The sequence below is a fragment of the Oryzias latipes genome, chromosome 12 (assembly GCF_053564925.1).
Source record: "Oryzias latipes strain Hd-rR chromosome 12, Olatipes_Hd-rR_3.1".
Lineage (NCBI taxonomy): Eukaryota > Metazoa > Chordata > Actinopteri > Beloniformes > Adrianichthyidae > Oryzias > Oryzias latipes.
In genome coordinates, this window is record NC_136248.1 from 30,664,327 (window position 1) to 30,685,577 (window position 21,251).

General features: G+C 43.9%; 1 protein-coding gene across 1 annotated transcript; it reads right to left on the reverse strand.

The window, feature by feature from the left end:
- Positions 1–551: 551 nt before the first annotated feature.
- Positions 552–14,213, reverse strand: grk5 (G protein-coupled receptor kinase 5). The gene is made up of 16 exons (XM_004074619.5): positions 13,911–14,213; positions 13,348–13,437; positions 12,208–12,320; positions 10,883–10,960; positions 10,707–10,798; positions 10,538–10,630; positions 10,388–10,451; positions 8,495–8,635; positions 5,852–6,039; positions 5,742–5,779; positions 5,259–5,348; positions 3,327–3,535; positions 3,110–3,247; positions 1,215–1,352; positions 975–1,133; positions 552–899 (listed from the first exon to the last, which is right to left on the reverse strand). Exons 1-16 carry the CDS (start codon positions 13,960–13,962, stop codon positions 810–812), a joined length of 1,773 nt encoding a protein of 590 aa, XP_004074667.1. The 5' UTR covers positions 13,963–14,213; the 3' UTR covers positions 552–809.
- Between the last annotated feature and the right edge of the window lie 7,038 nt (positions 14,214–21,251).

Genomic DNA, 21,251 nt, shown 5'->3' on the forward strand with positions numbered 1-21,251 from the left:
AAAAACATCATTTCCATTTCACAGCAACAGTTTAAAAATGATACTCCAAAGGACCCTCGTCTACATAGGAGGTGAACATCTAACATGAAACGGCTCCATCCGATTGGTCAGCAACGTGCCGGCGTCCATCCGATCGGTCGAATTCAAAAAAGGGATTTATTTGATTCCCTGATTCCCTAAAGCTGCTAAAAAAATGTTTTTAGCAATTTTAAGGCAAAACCATTTATCGCAATTTTTACTGACTTTTGCGATATGCACATTGCACAGCTTGATATCGCGATAAATGTGCAATTTATTGTGCAGGGCTAGCTGACACGATAAGTTAGTGGCTAAACGCAACTAGCAAACTGTCAGGAGTGAAGAAGCCAGTTCAGCTTTTGTACATTAGTTCTGTTGTAGCGTTTAGCTTTAAATTGATCTCTTTTTTTGTCTGAATATTGAGTAAAACAACCATTTCCATCAATAACTGAAGTTTTAATCAATAAATTAACTTTCTTGTATTAAATATTTAAAAAAAAATCTCAAATTTGATCATTTTTGAAACAAAAAGATGACCAGAAAAAAATCAGTTTATTCATTTTGTATCATCACAGATCTTCAAACGGACACAATAGGATTTAAAAACAACTCAAACGCTAACATGTAGGATAGAAAAAAGCTTTCAGAAGCTATATAAAATACCAGTACTCTCCTTTAAGGCATTAGAGGAACAGGCGCTGGAGTGTTTGGAGGATGGGGCAGTGCAAATCCAAACCAACCTGCCAAAAAAACGACTGTTCTCTTGCAGCGTTGCTACAAGCTTTTTTCCTTCAGAGCGTCGCGCTGATGAACTCTGGGTTCGCTGCGTCTTCTCTGGGCTGTAGCTTCTGTCTGCTCTCCACATCCGAGTCTGAGGGATGCTGTTGGAGGACAGCACAAGTTCAGGACTGATCACAACCGTAAACCTCCAGAGAGAGACTCTGCACCAAACTCACCCGTTTGTGGAAAAGTTTGCGAAACAGACCCTGTTGACCCCGTTGACCCCGTCTGGAACTGGGCTCTTTGTTTGCGGTGTCCGACCACACAAGGTCTGGGGTACGCTTTCCTCCCGGCCCAAAAACATTCAGCTCTTTGAAACATCCGCTCTCTATCATCTGTGTGAGAGAAAAATATCACTTAAATCCTCATTCCTGACCCAGTTGGACCACTGCTGGTCTGGTTAGACATGACATTACCTCATTTTGCCAGGACAAGGAAACGCTTCCCGTGTTGAATTTCTGGTAAAACTGGTCGTCCTTCTCTGTGTGAACACCCCCTCTCACCGTAGAAAACTCATCGATGTCCTGCACGTCGCTGCAGTACACATGCCTGGGCTGCAGGGGCACAAACAAACCAAAAGCGCTCAGTCAACCACTGTTTTCACATACCTTTATTCAGCATTTCCTCATAAAAGTCCTCGCATCTTCCCTGGATAAGAAGTAAAAATGTCCCAACAAGGTGAGAGGTGGTAATGCGTGACATCCCCGGATAAGATGCTCTCTGGCAAGAGCCACTAATTTCTCTGTCAGATAAATGGCTGGATTTACTTCTCTTGGTACGAGGCGATAACATCTTCCTCAGGTAAGAGGCGCTAATGTCTTGTTTTCGATACGAAAGTTCAAACTTCTTCTTCCCGTCTGTCCGTCCTTCCAATAGAGGATTTGTCAAACGAGTTCACTTTCCTCCAGAGTCTACCAAGTTTGGATGCTCTCTGCTTTCTGCTGTCGACTTTTGTATTGATAAACCTGATTAGTGTGGAAGAGTTTCATTAGAACCAGGACCAACTTCTTCATTGGTTTAAGGCCCGTACACACCGGGACGAATATTCGCCAGGCGTTATTCGCCAGCGTTTTTCGCCACGTTTTTTGTGTTCACACCCAGGCGATTTTCGCTGACGATGAGTGGAGTGAACATGCAATTTTATTCCCTGACATTAGATGGCGCTTAATGTAAAACAGAAATACTCCTGTACACAAGGTGGCGCTGCGCAACTTTACGCTTCTTAAAGTCGCTTTTCACTCAGAAGAAGAGAGCAAGTATTTACACGCTTGTCAGAATCAAACAAAGAAAACATGAATATTTCAAGCACCAGTAGCTCCAACTGGTACTTGGTTCGGGGATATTTTAGAATGTCCGTCATTATTGCTTCGCGGCTGTGTAGACGCTACTTGGCGTCTATCTTCTTCGCTGGTATGTGTGCTCAGCAAGGCAGTTTTGTGTTTGAGCGCCCCCAAGTTGTGTTTTACTGTAACTTCAGAAGCTCCAGACACGTGAGCAAAAGCGCCATTCTCATTGGTCGAGTAGATTTCGACGCGACGCGTCGAAAAAAAAAAACGAACCCGAGGCGTTTTTTTTTTTTTTGACGCTTTAACGCGTGGCGTTTTTTCGCGTCGGTGTGCACACTCTCGTTGGTGCCCTTTGTTTAGTCACGAGGCGTTAAACGTCGGCGAAAATCGCCGGCGAAATTCGTCCCGGTGTGAACAGGCCTTTAAGCTGCAGGAAATTGTGAGTCTGTGAGGGATTAACTGTATATAGATCTGTTCACTGCAGACCAAAACATTCCTACCGAAGCTGGAGGTTAAAGAGATTCTCTGATCCAGTCGTCTAAACGTCTAAACTGTGGCTTGTTGCTAGCATTGGCTGTAGATCAGAGTAAATATCAGCTGACTCCTGATTGGCGGGAGTGGTTGCCATAGAAATGTTGACCAGTTACTGCTTACTGACATCGTCAACCAATGCAAAAAAAAAAAAAACAGCGACTGAGTTGATTTAATTTTGTTGGAGCTGGAAGTTCTCCGTTTTCCATGGATGACGTCACGCCGACTCTGCCCAGTTCTCACATACTAGTCAATGGTGAACACCTTTAACAGTCAGTCAGGGTTCTGTCTAACTGATTTCTGTGTTCACCCAGATTTGTGAGGAAAGTACATGACGGTGTGTACAGTTATTATACCAAACACTGAGTTATGGTCCTCCAGTTGGGTTTTTGTCTTTACTTCTGTCAGAGTCAAAGGTCAAAAGTTGCTGTGTTTGTGTGTGTAAACTGGTTGTGGCGTTCAGTGTGACTCGTCTGGAATATGAAGGTACTTACATCCGGTTTAAAGGGCGCCTCGATCAATCCTGCCTCCAGCATCCGGAAGTTGATCTCCTGAAAAAACGGGTGAGCCTTGACGTCCCTCCCTCCGGAACCCGAGCAGCCCAGCCTTTCTTTGGGGTTTTTCTTCAACAGCTACAGCAGACACAACAGCATCTCAGACACGTGAAGCACTCCTTCATGTGTTTTTAAAATGTGGTTTTCGTGGACTCACCGCAGTGCAGATGTTCTTCACCTCGTCGCTGAACCTCTCATCGTACGTCTCCTGTTCTTTCGTGATCCTCATCTCCAGCTCTTGCCTCATCACGTTCTCTTTTCGACCTTTGAAAGGAGGCTTTGCTGCAGTCATCTCGTAAATCAGGCAGCCGAGGCCCCACCAGTCCACGCACAAACCGTATTTATCACCGCTGATCACCTCAGGAGCTGGAAGTACAGTTAAAGTACGAGTTAAATACAGTTTGAACAGCTGTCTGAATACACCCTAAGTGAACTCTGGTCCAGCTCAGCTACATAAAAAATGATCACACCGCAAATTGATCAACTGACTGATGGAAAGGCTAGAAAACATTTTGGAAATAAAAACAGTGAAGTGAAGATGAAGGTGCTTATTGTTAGAAGGTTAGGGGATTTTCTTTTTCATGCTGGTCACCCTCCAAACCATCATCCACTGTGACACACTTGTCTGTGGTTTGGTTCGTCTGGTTCCAGAGCAAACCGAAGCAGAGTGTAGTTGTTACGAGCCGTACTGGGAAGTCTGCCAGACTATCCAAAGCTATAAGCAGCTTTATACGTTTGTGTCTTCTGTCTGTATATTCATGTTTGCTTTCATAGTTTTGTTCTGAATTCCGAAGAAGTTTTTTTTTTTTGACTTACAATTGCTTCCTCATGCTTCTCCAAAAATAAAATCACATTGTCGACATGTGAAACATTCCTACTTTGACATTTGTTTTTCCTCTTTAGAATAATTACTCTGCAACAAAACTATTACAGTCCTTTTTAAAAGACAGGGGAAAAGTTCATATCTCTTCTCTAAAGTGTAATTTGTGCATAAAAATGTTTTTTTCCCATTAAATTAAGAGCCAGTCTTGCATTTTTAGCATTATTTATTGTATTTGGCCGTTTTCACAAGAACCACATACTTATATACATATTTTCTTTAAGTTGCATAAAGCTTTCCAAATGAACTCCTGCTGCTCTGCAGAAACTACGTCATAGGAGATGAAAGTTTTTTACATTTTGGGTACAAAAATAGCATAATCATAAATCAAACTTGCAGACGCTTTAAAAATAGATCAAAAGATGATCGGAGTGGGACTTAAAATTTTGAGTGTTGCCTGTAACCAAAGCTGGATTTGAACCCTAAACAATTTCTTCTCACTTTGACCTGTCACCAAAACTTTGGATAACCACCAGAGACAAATGCTTAGATGTGGGAGATGTGATGGACTACAGCAGAACAGGTAAGTCTGGCAACTTATTTGATCAACTGAATTCATAAGAGAATTATTTGGACGTCAAACTAAAGCAGGATTGGAGGAATCTAAGCTAGAATGTTTTTTCAGCAAGTGAAACTAAACAACATTTTTTCTTTCTCAATTTATTTGTTGGGTACATAAAAAAATTACCTTTGTTTTTGGTAAATTTAAGGAAATTTTATGTCAATAAGTTTATGTTTGATTTATTCTTTGGAAACTGTTCAGTTACACTGAAAGGTAAAGCAAATTGTTTGAGATTTAAAAGAATCCTCTAGAACTGCTTTGTGTTTCTCTGATATCCAGGCTGATTTAGAGTAAAGATGTTAATCCATTGTAGGTTATAACTGAAATCTAAACGAGGCCCAAAGGCTAAGTCTGGAAAAACCACCAAACGACCTTTAAATCAGCTTCTGGACATTCCTCAAAAGCTTCTGTTTAAAGCGGATTTTCTTTTTCCCAAACATGTCCGTCATCCCTGAGGTGATCAGCAGGGGGCAGAGTATGGAACGTTGAAGAACAAGCAGGACAGTGGACAACCGCTGGAGACCACCTGTGTCTGTCACCCTAAATGTTTTAACCCTAAAGTGACAACTGCTTCCCAGAGGGAGGGAGGTTCATTATGTGGGTTCCTGCTGCTGTGCAGGTCTTTGAAAGCGGTTCCGCCCACTTACCCATGTAGCCCACTGTGCCCACCGTCCCCCGCACCAGCCTTCCCTCAGATAGCTTCACGGCCAAGCCCAGATCAGAGATGCGGATGTGTCCTTGGGGGCAAAAGACAAATGCGGCAACAGGTTTAATGAGAGGTTTCTCTTTGCTTCTCACACACTTTCTCTTTCTGCTTCTGCTGCGATTCTGCATTCTTCAGACCAGTTCCTTGTAATTTGACTCCAGCAAAAACACGGCGGGCAACACCCCCCCCCCCTGCTTTCTTAGAGGCGTTTTGTTTCCCTAAACGATGGAATTGCATCAAGATTCTTCTGCTTCCTCTTTGTTGATGACGGAACACAGATGCTTGTCTGGCAGCTCTGCTTCAACTGGTTTCAGAGCTAAAAATAGCCGGTCAGGTTTTTCCCCCAACAGCTTTCAAATTGGCTTTAAACCCTAAGGCCCCCACCTGCAAAAAACAAGCAAGTGTAAAATGTTGCTCCGCATACCTTTGTCATCCAGGAGAATGTTCTCTGGTTTCAGATCCCTGTAAGATGAAAAAGCTGCATTTGAAGCAGGACCCAGAGCAGCAGGTGAGACTCTCAGACGGGTCGCTCACCTGTAGGCGATTGACTTTTCGTGGAGGTGAGTGAGACCGCAGCAAACCTCTGCGGCGTAGAAGCACACTCTGTGTTTGTCCAGTTTTTGCTTCATGTTGTAGATGTGAAACTTCAGGTCTCCGCCGCTCATCATGGTCAGGACCATGCACAGAGTGTGCTTCGTCTCGTAGGCGTACGCCAGGTTCACCTGCACACCACACCACGCAGCCCATTACAGCAAAATCCAACCGTACGTCTGAGTTTAATCCAGATTATCATTATCATTCAGTCTGCTCCAGACATTTCCAACAAAGCAGATAATCCAGGTATCAACTTTTAGTACATTTACAGCCAGGCTACATTATTTTACGGACTTTACTGGCTCTGAAGTAAAATGTGTTACATGACTCCTAAAACCTCCTAAAAAAAGGTAATAACGACAAAAAAACAACAGCTGTTGGCTCCAGTGAGGAGAATGAAAATGAAAAATTGTGTTTTGGATCTAGGAATTAAAGTAAAAGAAAGTCCAGTGACTGAACAAAATAGGGAAATACATTAAATTTGTGTTATTTTTATCTCTTATGCCTCCTGCTTTTGTTGCTTTGGACATTGCATGATTGTGAAGAAAACACAGATGTACTAAAAGAGCTTAATTAAAAATTAAACGAGGCGTTTCACCACTTTTAAGATTTTTTTAAGATTGGTGAAACGGAAAAGGAAACTGTCAACTGTTTGCTTTGTGTCACATATTTTAAAGTGAAAACATGAGAATGTTGTTGGTGACATAAGAATGAAGGAGGGTGTAGGTTGAAATCCTCCTCATTTGAAGCCGGCACGATGTCAGCTTTCGTTCAGCTGTCTCATTAGAAACCAAAAATAGATTTTTCTAAAAAAAGAATGAAGAAGGCACTGACAGAAGTTTGGACTGAAAGTGTCTTCGGGGGTTGGCTTGTTTATCATGTTTCAACTTGTAGCGACAGTAAAGCCTTTAGGAATGAGGAGATCCTTTTCTCTTTTTTCCAGGAAATCCCTTTTTTAGTCTTTAACAAGAGGTCGGTTGGACATTCAGGTGTTTGTGTTCTTGGACTCAAAACCTTTTCTTCTACCTGCTAAATACAAAACCACATCATTTTGACTGTCTTTTACTTTTGGGTAGAAAACTTTCTGCATAAAAACTTTATGTAATCCCAGATAATATTGATGCAGTTCTGCTTATTGATCCACTGATTAATTGACTGTGATCAGTGTTATAGCTGGTATAAAGAAAGAATATAATTATCTGGGGCACGATGATCCTTCAAAGGTTCTACTCTGCTTTTTGGTTAACAAGAACCTACAATCACCTGATTCCAGCCAAACATTTGTGATTCAGGAGGGAAAACCAAACCTAGTGGTGAATCTGGAGGACATGAGTTGGGATTTCTATTTTGGAGACAAAAATTACAAGAGATACACGTTTTGAAAGGAAAGTGTCTATTCCTTTTTCCTCTGATTGGTTCTCAAAGCAATCCTGATTCTCTTTATGATTGACCAACTTGTTCCTGTTCCAGGAAATCACAGTTTGGCCACATATCCCAAAATGCCACTGTGTGACGACCTAAATCCAAGTTTTTCAGCAAATTCGACAGGTGACCGCGTGGTGACCTTTGACCTTTCATCAGGAGACGGCAGTCGCATTTTTACACGCTGTGCACCGGCCAAGGTGGTTTTAGGAAAAAGATCAAATGAAACGGCAACCGGAAGATTTTTTTTTACTTCAGTCAGTGGTCGCACAATGACAGGTCAAATCAAATTAAATCAAATCAAATCAGACTTTATTTATAAAGCATTTTCCCCCCAAAAAAGTGCTTCACATTAAAACAAAACAAATAAAAATAAAATCAAGCACGGAAATTAAAATGGAGGGCCCTCCCCAGACCTACACACAACCCCCCACCTCTATCCCACCTCCCACCCCAAACTGATGGGGATAGACGATGGGAAATAGGTGGGTGGCGGGAAGGCAGCAGCGCCATAATTGACTGATGGGAGGTTCTGTCTTGTGATTATGTGTTGCTGCCGTAATAGGACACACGCAATGCCGTCCACATTCATGACTACATCGGCTTCGGCGAATCCTGAAGATTCTGCCGATGCCTCCCCATTGCGCTGTGGCAGTTGTACTTGTGACCGTAGATTAACCTCGTCATGGCGTATAGCCAAATCATAGTGCGGTCGGTTCTCAAGGACAAGTGGAGATATTTTCCGTTTTGGGGAAAGTCGCATCCCATCAACTGCCAAGAATAAAGATGGACGATGGGATTGTTTTTCACGTGTTGGATCTGAAAACCGCCCTGTGACAGATTGGACACTTGTGCGGGGTGTACCCCACCTTCATCCAAAACGAGCGAGGATAGGCTCCAGCAACCCACTGACCCCGAAAGGGATTAAGTGGTTTGAAAGAAGAATAGATGGATGATCTGCAAATCTCACAGTTAAGTTAAGTCTCAACTCCATTCTAGAATTATCTAAAGTCAAATGTGAGACTATAGGACACCTGGCTGTCACTGCATCCCATGCACTTCAGACCTAAGCAGATGTTCCTTCCAGGTAAATAAATGTGAGTAATCGAGTGTTTTTGGAAAACCCAAGTGAATTAGATTTATGAAAAGAAGCAAACTCACCACGAATCGACTGTCCACCTCCTCCAGTAGCTCCTTCTCGTTGAGAGCCAATTTCTCGCCTCTTCTCTTCTTCACGCGTCCTTTGTCCAGCTTTTTGCAGGCGTACATCATACCTGTGGTTCGTACCTGACAAGCCCACACCTGCAGACGAGACGCAGCAGATCAGGACACCCGTTCAGGCGACCTCTGTCCTCCAGATCCACGCATGCCGGTCTGGAATTCACTATCATATTTAAACAAAACTATGGTTTCTTCATTTGTTGTAAAGAATCTGATCGATCGCCCCCATCTTCTGTCTTTGTCCTGGTCAGTCTTGTTCTAAATGTGGTTGTTTTTCATGCATGTCTGGGTGTGACCGGTTACTGTGACACGTCCCGCTACGGCATGCACATTTCTACCAAGAATAGATGACAGCTCGAAAGCTGCTGGAATGAAAGATAACATCTGATGATAACAAACCCTGATTCAGAAAATAAGAACGTGAAGTTTCTAATGACTTTATGAGTTTCTGAGGACTCATGGGAAAATACTATGTCAGCACACAACTGAAAAGTGCAGAGACTAGTGATGAATGTAAATGTTTTAAACAAAATGGGCAACAAAAAGCTTAACTATAGAGCGTTAATGGGAATCAGTCAGGAACAACTGCTTGATAAAAGCCTGCTAAATCCTGGGTTGGCTTTAGCACGAGTTTTATGGCAAGTACGTTTATGTTTAAGCTCCAGTGTTAATGTTATTAACATCAACACTCTTCAACTGTTTACGCAATTAACGTGAAAAAAAGCCTGTTATTTAGGAGTTCTTTAATGTTATGTTAACTGTATATAAGAACTGGACTGAGCGACTCCTCCCCTTGGAGTTCCAAACAGGAAGTGGCTCCAAGAAGAGAAGAGAAAGACAAGACTGCTACTCAGTCATTGGTCGGAATAACCGTTCTCGATCTGATACCTATTTATTTTTTTACATCTTAAACTGACCAATCAGATGCCTCAATAAAAAGAGGTGGAGCCTGGTGGCCCCCACATACAATGTTCAAAACGTTTGACAGATTTTCTGTAGCCCGTTTTGAAGTGGTGGGGGTGTGGCCTTCCAACACGCTCACTCCTGATAGGTGAGAGTGGTTGCCGTAGAAATGTTGCCTCAGGCCGACTCGGACCAATCCCGGCTTACTGACGACGTGTTCCTCCAACATCTGTATCGCAAAAAAATGGCGACTGAATGGACTTAATTTGGTTGGAGCCGGACGTGAACCATTTTTTACTGGTGGCGTCACACTCAGTCAGTCCAGTTTTCAGATACGGTCGATGTGTTGAACTTTTGTTTCCTGTCATTGAATTTGTCTTTGCTGTTTGCTCGTTAGAGACGGACCTGCAAATAATCTGAAAGAAGAACAGAGTTGAAAAAAAAGTGTAGCTACAAATTCAGCTCATCGTGTTGGTCAAACTTTCATCTTTTCTTCTTTTTTTAACTTTTTTTTTAATTCAATACAATAAATTGCGGTCAAAAGCACATTTTAAAGGGTTTGAATAACTGCAGGTCAAGCGATCTGATACTATGAACCAGCGACTAAGCTAATCAAGGAATAACTTTAGAATCATAGATTGACATCCGTGATGGAAAAGGCAAAGCAGGTTTAGAAAAGAAAACTAAATTATTTCAAGATTTCAGTCGCAGCTTTTAATTAACTTTGGTTTATCTGTTTGATCCATTTTCTCACGTTTGGTTTTTCAGTTAAAATTATTCACGGAAGCAGAATAGTCTTCTTTGATTGTTTCTGTAGCCGCAAAATTGACCTTTAGATATAAAACATTTCATTAAAAAACGTCAAATAAAACGGCGTTCCCCAAACATCCCAAACGATAAACCCGGTTGTGGGAGTGTCTGACTGCGTACCTCTCCGAACCCGCCTTTGCCCAGCAGCCGGTACTGTCTGAAAAGTTTCTTCGTGATCGGCTTCCTTTAAGACAAACAGAGGTTCTCATGAATGAAGCGCAGTCGGACACAAAGGGGGAAAACTTAAACCAGTATCTTGTATCCGAGTACCTCTCCAGCATCTTCCACTGCAGAAATCGTTCAAAGAACATGCTGTTCTGGTACTGTTTGAAGGGCTCCTGGCTCAGGAATCTGTGCAGCTCTCTGGAGTCGGTCACACAGAAGAGATTTCAGCTTCACGGAGGACAGAGGAGGGCAAAAGAGCCGACGCCGGACTTACTCCTTGCAGGGGTAAAAGACGTAGGGATCGAAGTTCACATCCCGCTTGCAGGTTTCCTCAAACTTCAACAGGAAGGGGATGCACATGTTGGACTGAGGAAGCACGGCGGCGGGAAAACGGCTTTTAAGATCAGACTCGAGGAGGGAAAGCGGTTCAACAGAAGCGTTTTGTCAGACCTGCGGCGCGAGGAATCTCTTGACGATGCTCAGGCCCAATTCCATCCTTTCCTCGTCTGCCTGCATGTCGTACGAGTCCTGACGGGGAAGCAAACAAAACCCCAGCACAACTCAACTTCTGCAAATGATGACTACAAAGCTGTTTTCCAGGAAAACTCCACTTCAAATCAAAATGTAATTATATTTCAAACACAATCAACTGTTTCCTAGTGGTAAAAACCCATTCACGTCAATAGATTTTTAACATATTTGTTTAAAAATAAACAACAGAAGAAAGTTTCTGATTCGATATTTCATCAGCAGAGATATTTGAAGAGCATGACTCATTAAAGATTTATAATCTGCCGTGTAAACTCTCCAAGGCATGCAAAGACAAAACTGAGTGACGCCTTAACCAAACGGTCGGATTCATGAAGTCTGTCTTTGTTCAACTTCTGATGTGCTTTCCAGGAATTTGACGCCTTTACATTTGCATTAATGTCTATTTTCCTCCTTTTTCCGAGTTTTTACTTCACTCTTTTCAGTTTCATTATTAAGTTAGTCTTTTAAAGCTTTGCTAAGTCTTTTGTTATTAATTCAAACTCAAACAACATCAGTATTTCATGCATAGGATAGGATCTGTTCTCTGAGTTAAATGATTTTGATTCCTTCTACTCTGAAGATATTCTTCCTATATGCTGATATGCTTGCTACAAACGTTCCCTTCCTGAGGACAAAACAAAACAAGTTTCTGGGAGGATTTGTGAATCTCCTTTTGGGAGGGTTTATGCTGGCGTATAAAATAAATGTTAGTATCAGCAAAGACAAGAAGAACAGCGCCAAAGACCCATGGAGTAAGCCCGCCCCCACTTCCCGCCACACATCTGTTTACACACTCCCTTGTTAGCTTACAGCCCCCTCATACCCCTAAGGGAACATTAGCGGTGCAACAAAAATGGTGAGCCATATCAGAGCTATCCGGCCGTAAAGTTCTGATCCAGATTCCAGCTCAGACGTTCATGGATCATTTTGTCTGGAAGTGGATGCATCAGACTGGAAGGGTGCTTATGGCCCCGCCCAGCGTAGTTTCTACGTCACAAATACGATCTTTTTCAAGCAGCATGTTTTCATCTGCTCCTGATTCACAGCAATTTGAATAAAAACATTTAAAATATAAATAAGGATACAGCTATTCGTGCTTTCATTGTTTTGCAGTGTATTGTGTCTGAGCATTTTAATTACTGACAGTATCGACATGGATTTCAGAGTTTTTTGCAGTAGGCGTTCTGCTTTCTAAGCTTGAATTTGTTTGTGTTTGGCTGCATTCTTGTCCCGGTTAAGCCTACCAGATCACTCAGCAGAATCATGCAGTTCTGCAGGTCCTGCCGAGTCCAACAGTACTGCTGAAAGAGTTCCTTGCCGATTGGCTGCTTTACGCAGAGACTGTAGTAATCCCGCTCTGATGGAAGAAAAAAAAAGGGATGTGTGAAACGCCTGGACCTCAGCAGGTCTGAGGCACACGCCAACGCATACGCCAATGGACACGCCAACACACAAACCAATTCACACGCCAACACACAAACCAATTCACACGCCAACACACAAACCAATTCACACGCCAACGGACACACCAATGCACACGCCAACACACACACACACACCAATTCACACGCCAACGGACACACCAATGCACACGCCAACACACACACTAATGCACACGCCAACACACACACACACTAATGCACACGCCAACACACACACACACCAATTCACACGCCAACGGACACACCAATGCACACGCCAACACACACACTAATGCACACGCCAACACACACACACACTAATGCACACGCCAACGCATACGCCAATGGACACGCCAACACACAAACCAATTCACACGCCAACGGACACACCAATGCACATGCCAACACACACACTAATGCACACGCCAACACACACACACACACCAATTCACACGCCAACGGACACACCAATGCACACGCCAACGGACACACCAATGCACACGCCAACACACACACTAATGCACACGCCAACACACACACACACTAATGCACACGCCAACACACACACACACCAATTCACACGCCAACGGACACACCAATGCACACGCCAACACACACACTAATGCACACGCCAACACACACACTAATGCACACGCCAACACACACACATACCAATTCACACGCCAACGGACACACCAATGCACACGCCAACACACACACTAATGCACACGCCAACACACACACACACCGATTCACACGCCAACGGACACACCAATGCACACGCCAACACACACACTAATGCACACGCCAACACACACACTAATGCACACGCCAACACACACACCAATGCACACGCCAACACACACACCAATGCACACGCCAACACACACACCAATTCACACGCCAACGGACATGCCAACGCCATGCCAGTGCACATACACCAACGCACACCAACACACGCACCGATAGTGGCGGCCAGATCCTGGCACTCGCTGATGTTTGGGAAGCGCAGCATTTCCCTCCATTTCCAGCTGCGGGCTTTGCTCCCGCCATCTGCAGGAGCAAACGGCAACACTTTCAGTGTGGAAACGTGACGAGTCAGTCAGGATGGCATGTCTGTCAACAGGATGTCATCACCACGCAGTCCGTCAGGTTTTGCACAATACTATGTTCCACTACAGTGAATGACCTATTTTTAGCACCAGGAAGAGTCAAAAGCCGGCGTGACCACATTACTCGTCAGGCCTCTTTTGGTTTTCAAGCTGTCACTTAGAGGAGGAACCTTTTGTCTTTATTGACCTACCAGCTCAGCACATTCAGCGCTGAGAGGATTGTGTGACTGAACCACAAACGTACACTAAACCAACACAATTATATCATCTGTGCCATAAGTGCTTGAAAATACCTTCAAACTCCTTATGTTCTCCCTAGATTCCCAAATATACCACACAGGTCAGAGTCGGCGTAACCACAGATACTACTGATAACCCATGTTAAGAATTACATTTTTCCTGCAGCTTCCTTACCTTCTCTGGCTTTAATAAGTGCACTGTTCTGCACCAAATTTTCTATTTCCATGTTGGAGAATTAGTTTGAATGAAAACTCGTCCTCGTCCTGTAGTCCAGATCTTCAGAAGACATCCAGCCTTCAAGCACAAACCACTGCCAAACCAGAGCTCATCAGCAACCGCGACTGACTGCAGATCTTCAGGTGCTTGAAGTGCTGAGGCGTGCTCTCTAACCTGCGACTCGCAGATGAATGGAAACACTTGTGTCGTTCTGTGATGACAAGGAATTCCTTCGTCACACAGGCGCCACGCCTCCTGTCTAGAGCTGTCTGAGTGAGATGGTTGTTTGGAAACGTGTAACCAAATCTAAAGATAGGAACACGGCATGCACAGGTGGAAAACACCAAACCGAAAGGGGCCAAACCAGGTGTAGGGCTGGCTCATCACTCATCTCAGCAGATGAACCAAAGGAAAACAATGTAAGGCATGGTGGAGGTTCTATCATGCTGTGGGTCTGTTTTGCTACACTGAATATTAGGGAATCTTTTTTACAGTATCTCAACTTTTCTACTTTTCCTTTGGCAAGGCAACATTTGATTGTTGCTTTCTTGTTGAAGACATTCCCAGATTAAAAATTGTTTATCTTAGCAATGAAACACATTTAAATTTATAAACAGGCCAAAGAAAAAGAAGAAATTAGATATACATATATATATGCATCTTTCTAACTCAAATGTACATTAAAGCCTGTGTCCTACCAAACATGAAACTGAAATGACCCCAAATGACATCAAACTGACGCCCCTCTTTCTCACATGCACCCCCATGTGGGTTCTGTTGGTATTGGGGGGGTTTCTGAGTCCGTGGGGGGTTGTAGAGAGGAGCGGCTGCATCCGAGCTTAAGCGAGTGTTTCTGTTCCCTCGTATAGCCACCTCAAGGGACGTCATAACAAAAGGGGACCCTACCATTACCTACCTACCCAATGGAAGTTACACGCACTTATGACGTATGGGAGAGGCCGTTGGACGGCAGCCTTATGGTACACTAGTAGTTAGGTGGTTCGAGTACTGACCGTGCACAAGTGCTGCACATATAGAGTGCGCGCGTGATACATAGGTATTCATAGGACACCCGTAGGACGTCCAGACAAACTACACTGATTGGCTAATTGGCCTGCGTCTTACCGAAGTGTTCAATAAGACCTGGCGCCTGCAGCATGCTCGTAGAAAAAAATGTGCATGAACGTATTCTTCTCTTTGGGTTCATTGAGCGGTCTACAAACCTTGATAATTTGTGCAGATTTGGCCATTTTTCCCCTGGGATGATGGTCTAGCTGTGACTAAAGTGTTTCCACTGAAGGCTGCTCTAAAACAAAGACTTGTTTGAACATGGTGGAGTTACTTTTACACACTGTGGGAGATTCTACGGGTCATCTATCTTGCAGGCAAAAAAAGTCTTCAGCAGTCATCTGCAGTCATGGAAATCCAAATGGAGGAGTGTTCTGACCTCTGACCTTCATGAGAGCACAGTCATTAGGCGGACAGACTGCTGTAGACAGACCTGTTCTCTGGTCCGCTCTATCTACACGCGACATTAGTATAAATCCAGTATTAGTCTTCACGAGGACGCCTCCATCTGCCTCCAGCTCCTTCAGAAGGATACTGAGATGTTTCTGGCCAGCAGGGAGATGCAGGGTCTCCACTGTTTCCTCGGTCAACCACAGCGCTGCACCTCAGAGGAGATCGCAGCCTCCCTGAAGAAAGCTCTGATTTAGTTGGGATCTCAACTGCTTGTTAGGATTGGCTTGGAGGGACTTTTCCAAACCTTTTCACTTTTTCTGGCGCAGCCATGGCCTCAGACTTTTCCAGCTTCTGTCACTCAACTTCAGATTGCTCAGTTGGATCATGGCTTTGAGAAACAGAAACAACACATCTTCTCCAAAAAGCTCCTAGATCTAAACGTTGTCACTTGGCTGAACTGAGAGAAACTCTGTTCAAGTCTCAAAATCAATCCTGGAGGACTCCAACCTTCTCCTGGAACAGGTCTGACTTTCTGCCGTGGAAGGATCAAGCCTGCAGTCCAAAGTCTTCTCCAAAGACACACAAAGGACAAGAAAGATTTATATGCATTCCTTTTTCCTTTCAAAAAAGAAGAGAGGGAGAGGGAGAGTGGGATGTTAGAGATGGGGGGGGTGCAGTCCATAATACAGAGTCATACCATCAGACAGCGCAGCAGCCCGGCCGATCCAGGCATCCAAGATCGCCACCGTCTATACTTTTTCATTATTTCTGATTTCATTTGCTGATATTTTAAGAAAATGTTATTACTTAATCCATACCTTCCTTTCAAGTTTTCAAAAGAAACAAAAGTTTTATCTGGAATCACATGTTCTGAATGCCTTCCGGGTTGGAAAGTTAAGCATTTTCTTGTTTATCAGGATGTCAGGATTGTTCCTAATGGATGTCAGTTTGTTCAGCATGACAGAGGAGTTCTGAAGGAAATCCCACCAGGCTGTTCTGATGCTTTTACGGTTCATTTCTCAGAGAACCACGCCCTCTTCTGGACATCAGATATCACTGCAACCGTCTGAAGGTTTCACCCTCACCAGACCTTTCTCCTCTTCCTGACCTTTAACCCACAGATCTGTGAAGGATTTGGTCAGCAGGGAGAAAAGATGTTCTGAAGGAACCCGTCCAAACGCCGAGAAACAAAAACAAGTCTGGGAAGAGGTAGAGGATCACCTGGGTCCCGTGACGCTGAAGTCATGTAAGGTCACTGATGAATGAGCAGCGATAGAAATGGCAGAAAATCTCAGAATTCTTCAGGATTTTTCTCCTTTCATTCCTCTCAAAGGTTCTAGGATCAGATCCTTTTTGCTCTTTTGGGTTCTCTCACTTTTATTCTCAATGAAACTTTTAAAGTCAAACTTTTCAAACTACTTTTGATCATTTAATAAACGATCATTTTTTTGTTGCTTATGTTTTGATCATTATTTGAATAGAATCAGCTTATCTTGATGACCTGAGCTCGGTCAGCAGTCCTTCCAGCATTTGTTCATCATGTTCTTTCCAACTCTTTTACATTTGTTTTAGCTGAATTAGCATCTGCTTTTTGACCCGTTTGCATTTTCATATCAAATCAAGTTTGTCTGATAAAGATTTTATTTTTAGCTTTTTCAGCTGAGTTTAAATTTTAACACCTCTGGGTGACCGTGAACTCATGCATGCTGGGTAATGAACACTGGTGTTCCAGTCAGAACAGTCCTGTTGTTGTTGGTTCTGTCACTGCAGACCAGGTTCCCATCAGACGCCGATGGAGACCCGCCACCCTCAGACTGGGCGGTAGGAGGCGTTGCATCTGTTTCACTCATCTTGTCTGACTCCAACTGGATTTTTTTCCTGAACTCTGCTCGTCTGGAACTAGACTTCAGAACATTTACACTGGAGTTTTTTTTATGTGATGAACTGTAAATATTTGTGAAAACACGTCAACAATCTCTGAAGAAAAAGCTTTTTTCTGACCAATTCTTTCAGGCAAGTCTGGTTGCCGCTCCTCTCATTCCATGTTTCTCATTACATCCCATAATATGCATTTCTGAGGAATTCTCCAAGACTTAATGCTAGGATCTCCTCTTCTTTCACTGCAGTGGTCTGGAGACTCCAGACTGGTCTGTCGATGAAGATGCCTGTTTGAGTCATTCAGGAAGTTTTGGTTTGTTTCTTTTGATAATTTCTTTCACCTGAAGCAAACTAAACTGAAGAAGAAAGAAAATGATCATAAACAAAACATTCCTTCTAATTCTAAGGGGACAAACTGACTCCTAAAACGTTCTGTTTGTGGTTTAAATCCCTTTTTTTTCATGCAGATCTTTTTCCAAATCAATCTGGGAAAGTGGGGACATTTCAGAGCTTCAGAAAGTGTCGCATGTTGCCATGACGCCGGCTCTCTTCCTTTACCCGTCCTTGGTTTTATGATCTGCAGAATTTAGGTCTTGTTGTTGTTGTTGTCTGAATTGGGCCCTCGGGGGCCGTTTCAAACTGACTAAGAGCCGCTCTGACGCCTGAAAACACTGTCTGCTGCAGGGTAGCCTCCAGTTTCATAAACGAGACAAAAGTTCCTTCAAAGCAGACGTTTTGCTGCTATTACATTTTATTTTGCTGGACTAACAGGCCAAGGCAAATTCTTAGCCTTTTTTCATTCAGAAAATCGCCCTTTCAAGGCTAAAATGACCACAGATTACACAAAAAAGAAGATTGTGAGCCAGAAGTAGTTGAAGACATTTGTCTTTTGCAGCAAACTTTAGTTCTGGTTCTTGGTTTTGCTGATGTCCGTGTTTCCTGCAGATTCTAACACAAACAAACAGATCATAGTCGGTGCTCTGCGTCCTTAAGATGCTTCCACTGGAGTTTAGAAACAAAAGCTGCAGAGAAGTACTGCTGACAGCTGGATTTGACCAGCTCCTGGACCCAGACTTGATAAGGGTGACCCTCCTAATAACCAAACAGAATGGAGGGAACGTCAAGACCAGACAAGATTCTAATTCTTGGATCTTACAGAAAGTTTTGTAGATTTACCTCTGAAGATTTTAGCTCCTGATGTACGCTTTCAGGTTTGGAGTAAAATTAAAACATATCTCTTTAGCTGTCACACACGGTGGTGGAAGGCTAATGGTATGGGCTTTTGGGTATCCAGACGCCAACAGTCACTGGTTGGACTACGGTGTGAAAATGGAAATCATTTGGCCGTTTGTATAAATGCCACTGTGATCATGGACAGTCATTTCCGCAGCGTTGGGGTATTAGTCACAGCAGAGGGTGATTTGCCAGCACTTTTTGCCCCCAGAAGCACGAGGAGCTCTGGGTGGAAACTTCCCCCTTTCATTCGCCTCAGGTCAGCATTCTGGAAGGAAGACTTGAGTTCCCTGGTTGATCAGAAGCGTTGCTTTTTCAAATCAAATGTCATTTGGGGACAGATTTCACACGGCAGTCAGATGAGCGGCTGTGGTGGAGGCGGACGTCATGTGCACGGTCGGCAGAAAGGACGCCCTTCATCCGCCGGGTCCGCAGAAACCATGAATAAAGATCCAAAGGTTTCATCTCCCAAAGCCAGCGTCATATGTTCTCATGAATCCGAACGCTTGTGGGCTCTTCTGTCTCACAAAGACTCATGTTCCCTCACAGGATTCATGTCCGATTAAAGTCAGAGAAACCTCCAAACCCCCTCGCAGTTCTGCAGGAGCTGCAGCTCCACACTTCCCGGGGTTCGAATTAAAACGTTTGACCAGAAAAATCACCACTTTTATACTGTTGGCAGTCAGTTGTTAATCTGGAAGTTCTGAAAGACATCTTAGAAAAACATCAAAGTTCCTCACAGATTCCACCGTCACACCACCCTGCTGTAGTTATGGAGTCACCGCACCGCCCCGCCTTCTTCTGCTGCTCCTGTATGTTATGGGGAACTGAGGGTCTGAGGGCCTCCGACCCTCAGTTTGGCGGCGGTTTGAACCGCTGCCGTGTTGGTAGAGGAAGTGATTTGTGAAGAACACGTTCGGGCGTCGATTGTTGAATTTCTCTGTGAGGAACGGTCAGGAGAACGAAGACAAAGGCCTGTTTTGATGGGCTGCTCTCACAAAACCCAAATTTGTTTCCGTATGTTTCTCACGCAACGCTCTTGAAAGCCACATATGCTGCTCCCATCGTGACCCTCCACCCTGAAAACAGGAAGACTGGGCCCATGAGAAACGGTTCATGAAGAGTCTAGAGAGCTTCTGCCAGCACCAGCCTGGGTTTTCTGGTTTCCTCTGAAGAAGAAAAGTCTACAAACGTGAGTTTAGGGACACGGGATCGCTAAAAGTAGACGACCTGTGGAGACCAGAAGATTTCAGAACGATGCTCATCATGATGCACCACCAGACGATCAGTCACCACAGCGAGATGCTGGACTCGGGTCAGGTCAGAACTCTGGATCCAACAGTCAGAAAGAGACTTTTCAAGAAACATGGATCCATGGAGGCCAAGGAGGAAGACACTGTTGAGCAACAAGAACTCAGAGAAACGGCTGGATGATCCACAAAACGACTGTCGGTCCTCTCCTTCGGTCTGGATCGTACAGAACATCTTTGCTTGTAGTTCTGTTCATATTCTAATTGGACATTTTGAAAGTGGAATAAAATGTGTGAACAGCAGCAAGACTTTCCGTCCGTAAAAGCAACCACAAACCTTTCTGCGTGATCATGAACGTCATCATGGCATAAACGTTCCATGAAAACCTTTATCATCGCCCACGGTGCCCTTTCTGGGAACAATGGCGGCATCCTTGAGTCATCAGACCTTCCTCCCGTCTGCCTGACATGTTCTGGCAGAAGGTTGGTTCTTGGAAATTTGGTAAGTAAAGCTAAAAATCATGCAGTTCAAAGGGATGAAAGTCCAACGATCAGATTGCAGAGAACAACCCTCAGGTTCCAGCTGTTCAGTGAAACTGCTGCATCCGTCACAGATCCTTTGTCATCGTTGCTGTTCCACCAGAGGAACATTTGTTTACGGCCCTCTGGTGAATGTCCTCTGCGTTACATAAACTGTCAGGCCTTCAGTCCCAAGTTTCATCCAGATCAGTCAGATTCTGGAGCAGATTTAATGGTTTTAAATACCTTTTTTTAATGTTTGCATTAAGGGTGAGCATCATGTGATTGGGCAGTATATTTGATGCCTTACTTCAAAAGAAATAAAAAAGTTATTTATTATTATTGTTTTTTTTGTACGTGTAGTTTAGGATTGGATCAGGTGGTTCTGGTCCAAACCATTGACTGTATCAGAGAACTGGAGTGAGAGAGTGTGACGTCAACCAATGTTTACCTCCAGCTCCAACCAAACAAAGTCGCCATTTCTTCGCGATACTGACGCCGCCATTCGAAGCCAGACGTCATCAGTAGGCACTGATTGGTCTGAGTCGGTCTGAGTCATCGTTTCTGGCAACTACTCTGGCCCAATTAGGAGTGAGCTTGTTGGAAGGCCACACCCCTACCACTAGAAAGCAGATCAGGAACCATGTTTGCATGTTTTGTCCACACTGGACCAGGTGGTCTCCTGAACTCAACAGACTTCCTGATGAATCCAACTCTGTTGAGGAGCAAACAGCCCTTCGTTTGGGCTCTTTAACGAGAAGACTCTTAGGATGAAACGGGATGGTGGGAGCATCTCAAACGCCGGGCCATCCACGCAGTGGCTCCCCTGTTAGCTTAAACTCTGATGGCAGAAACCTGAACATTTCTCTGCAGAAGCTGAAGTTCTGCTCAGCTGCTGGTTTGACCTGCAGGATGTTGAAGTAGGCAGGAACGTTGAGATTAAAGCTGGAAAAACCGG

Coding starts and splice junctions, on each gene's coding strand:
- grk5 (XM_004074619.5), bottom strand. CDS start 13,962: ATGGAAATAGAAAATTTGGTGCAGAACAGTGCACTTATTAAAGCCAGA. Junction 8,636..10,387: donor GCAAAGGCGGGTTCGGAGAG/GTACGCAGTCAG, acceptor TCTCGTCTGCAG/GTGTGGGCTTGTCAGGTACG. Junction 1,134..1,214: donor CCTTGTCCTGGCAAAATGAG/GTAATGTCATGT, acceptor TCTCTCACACAG/ATGATAGAGAGCGGATGTTT.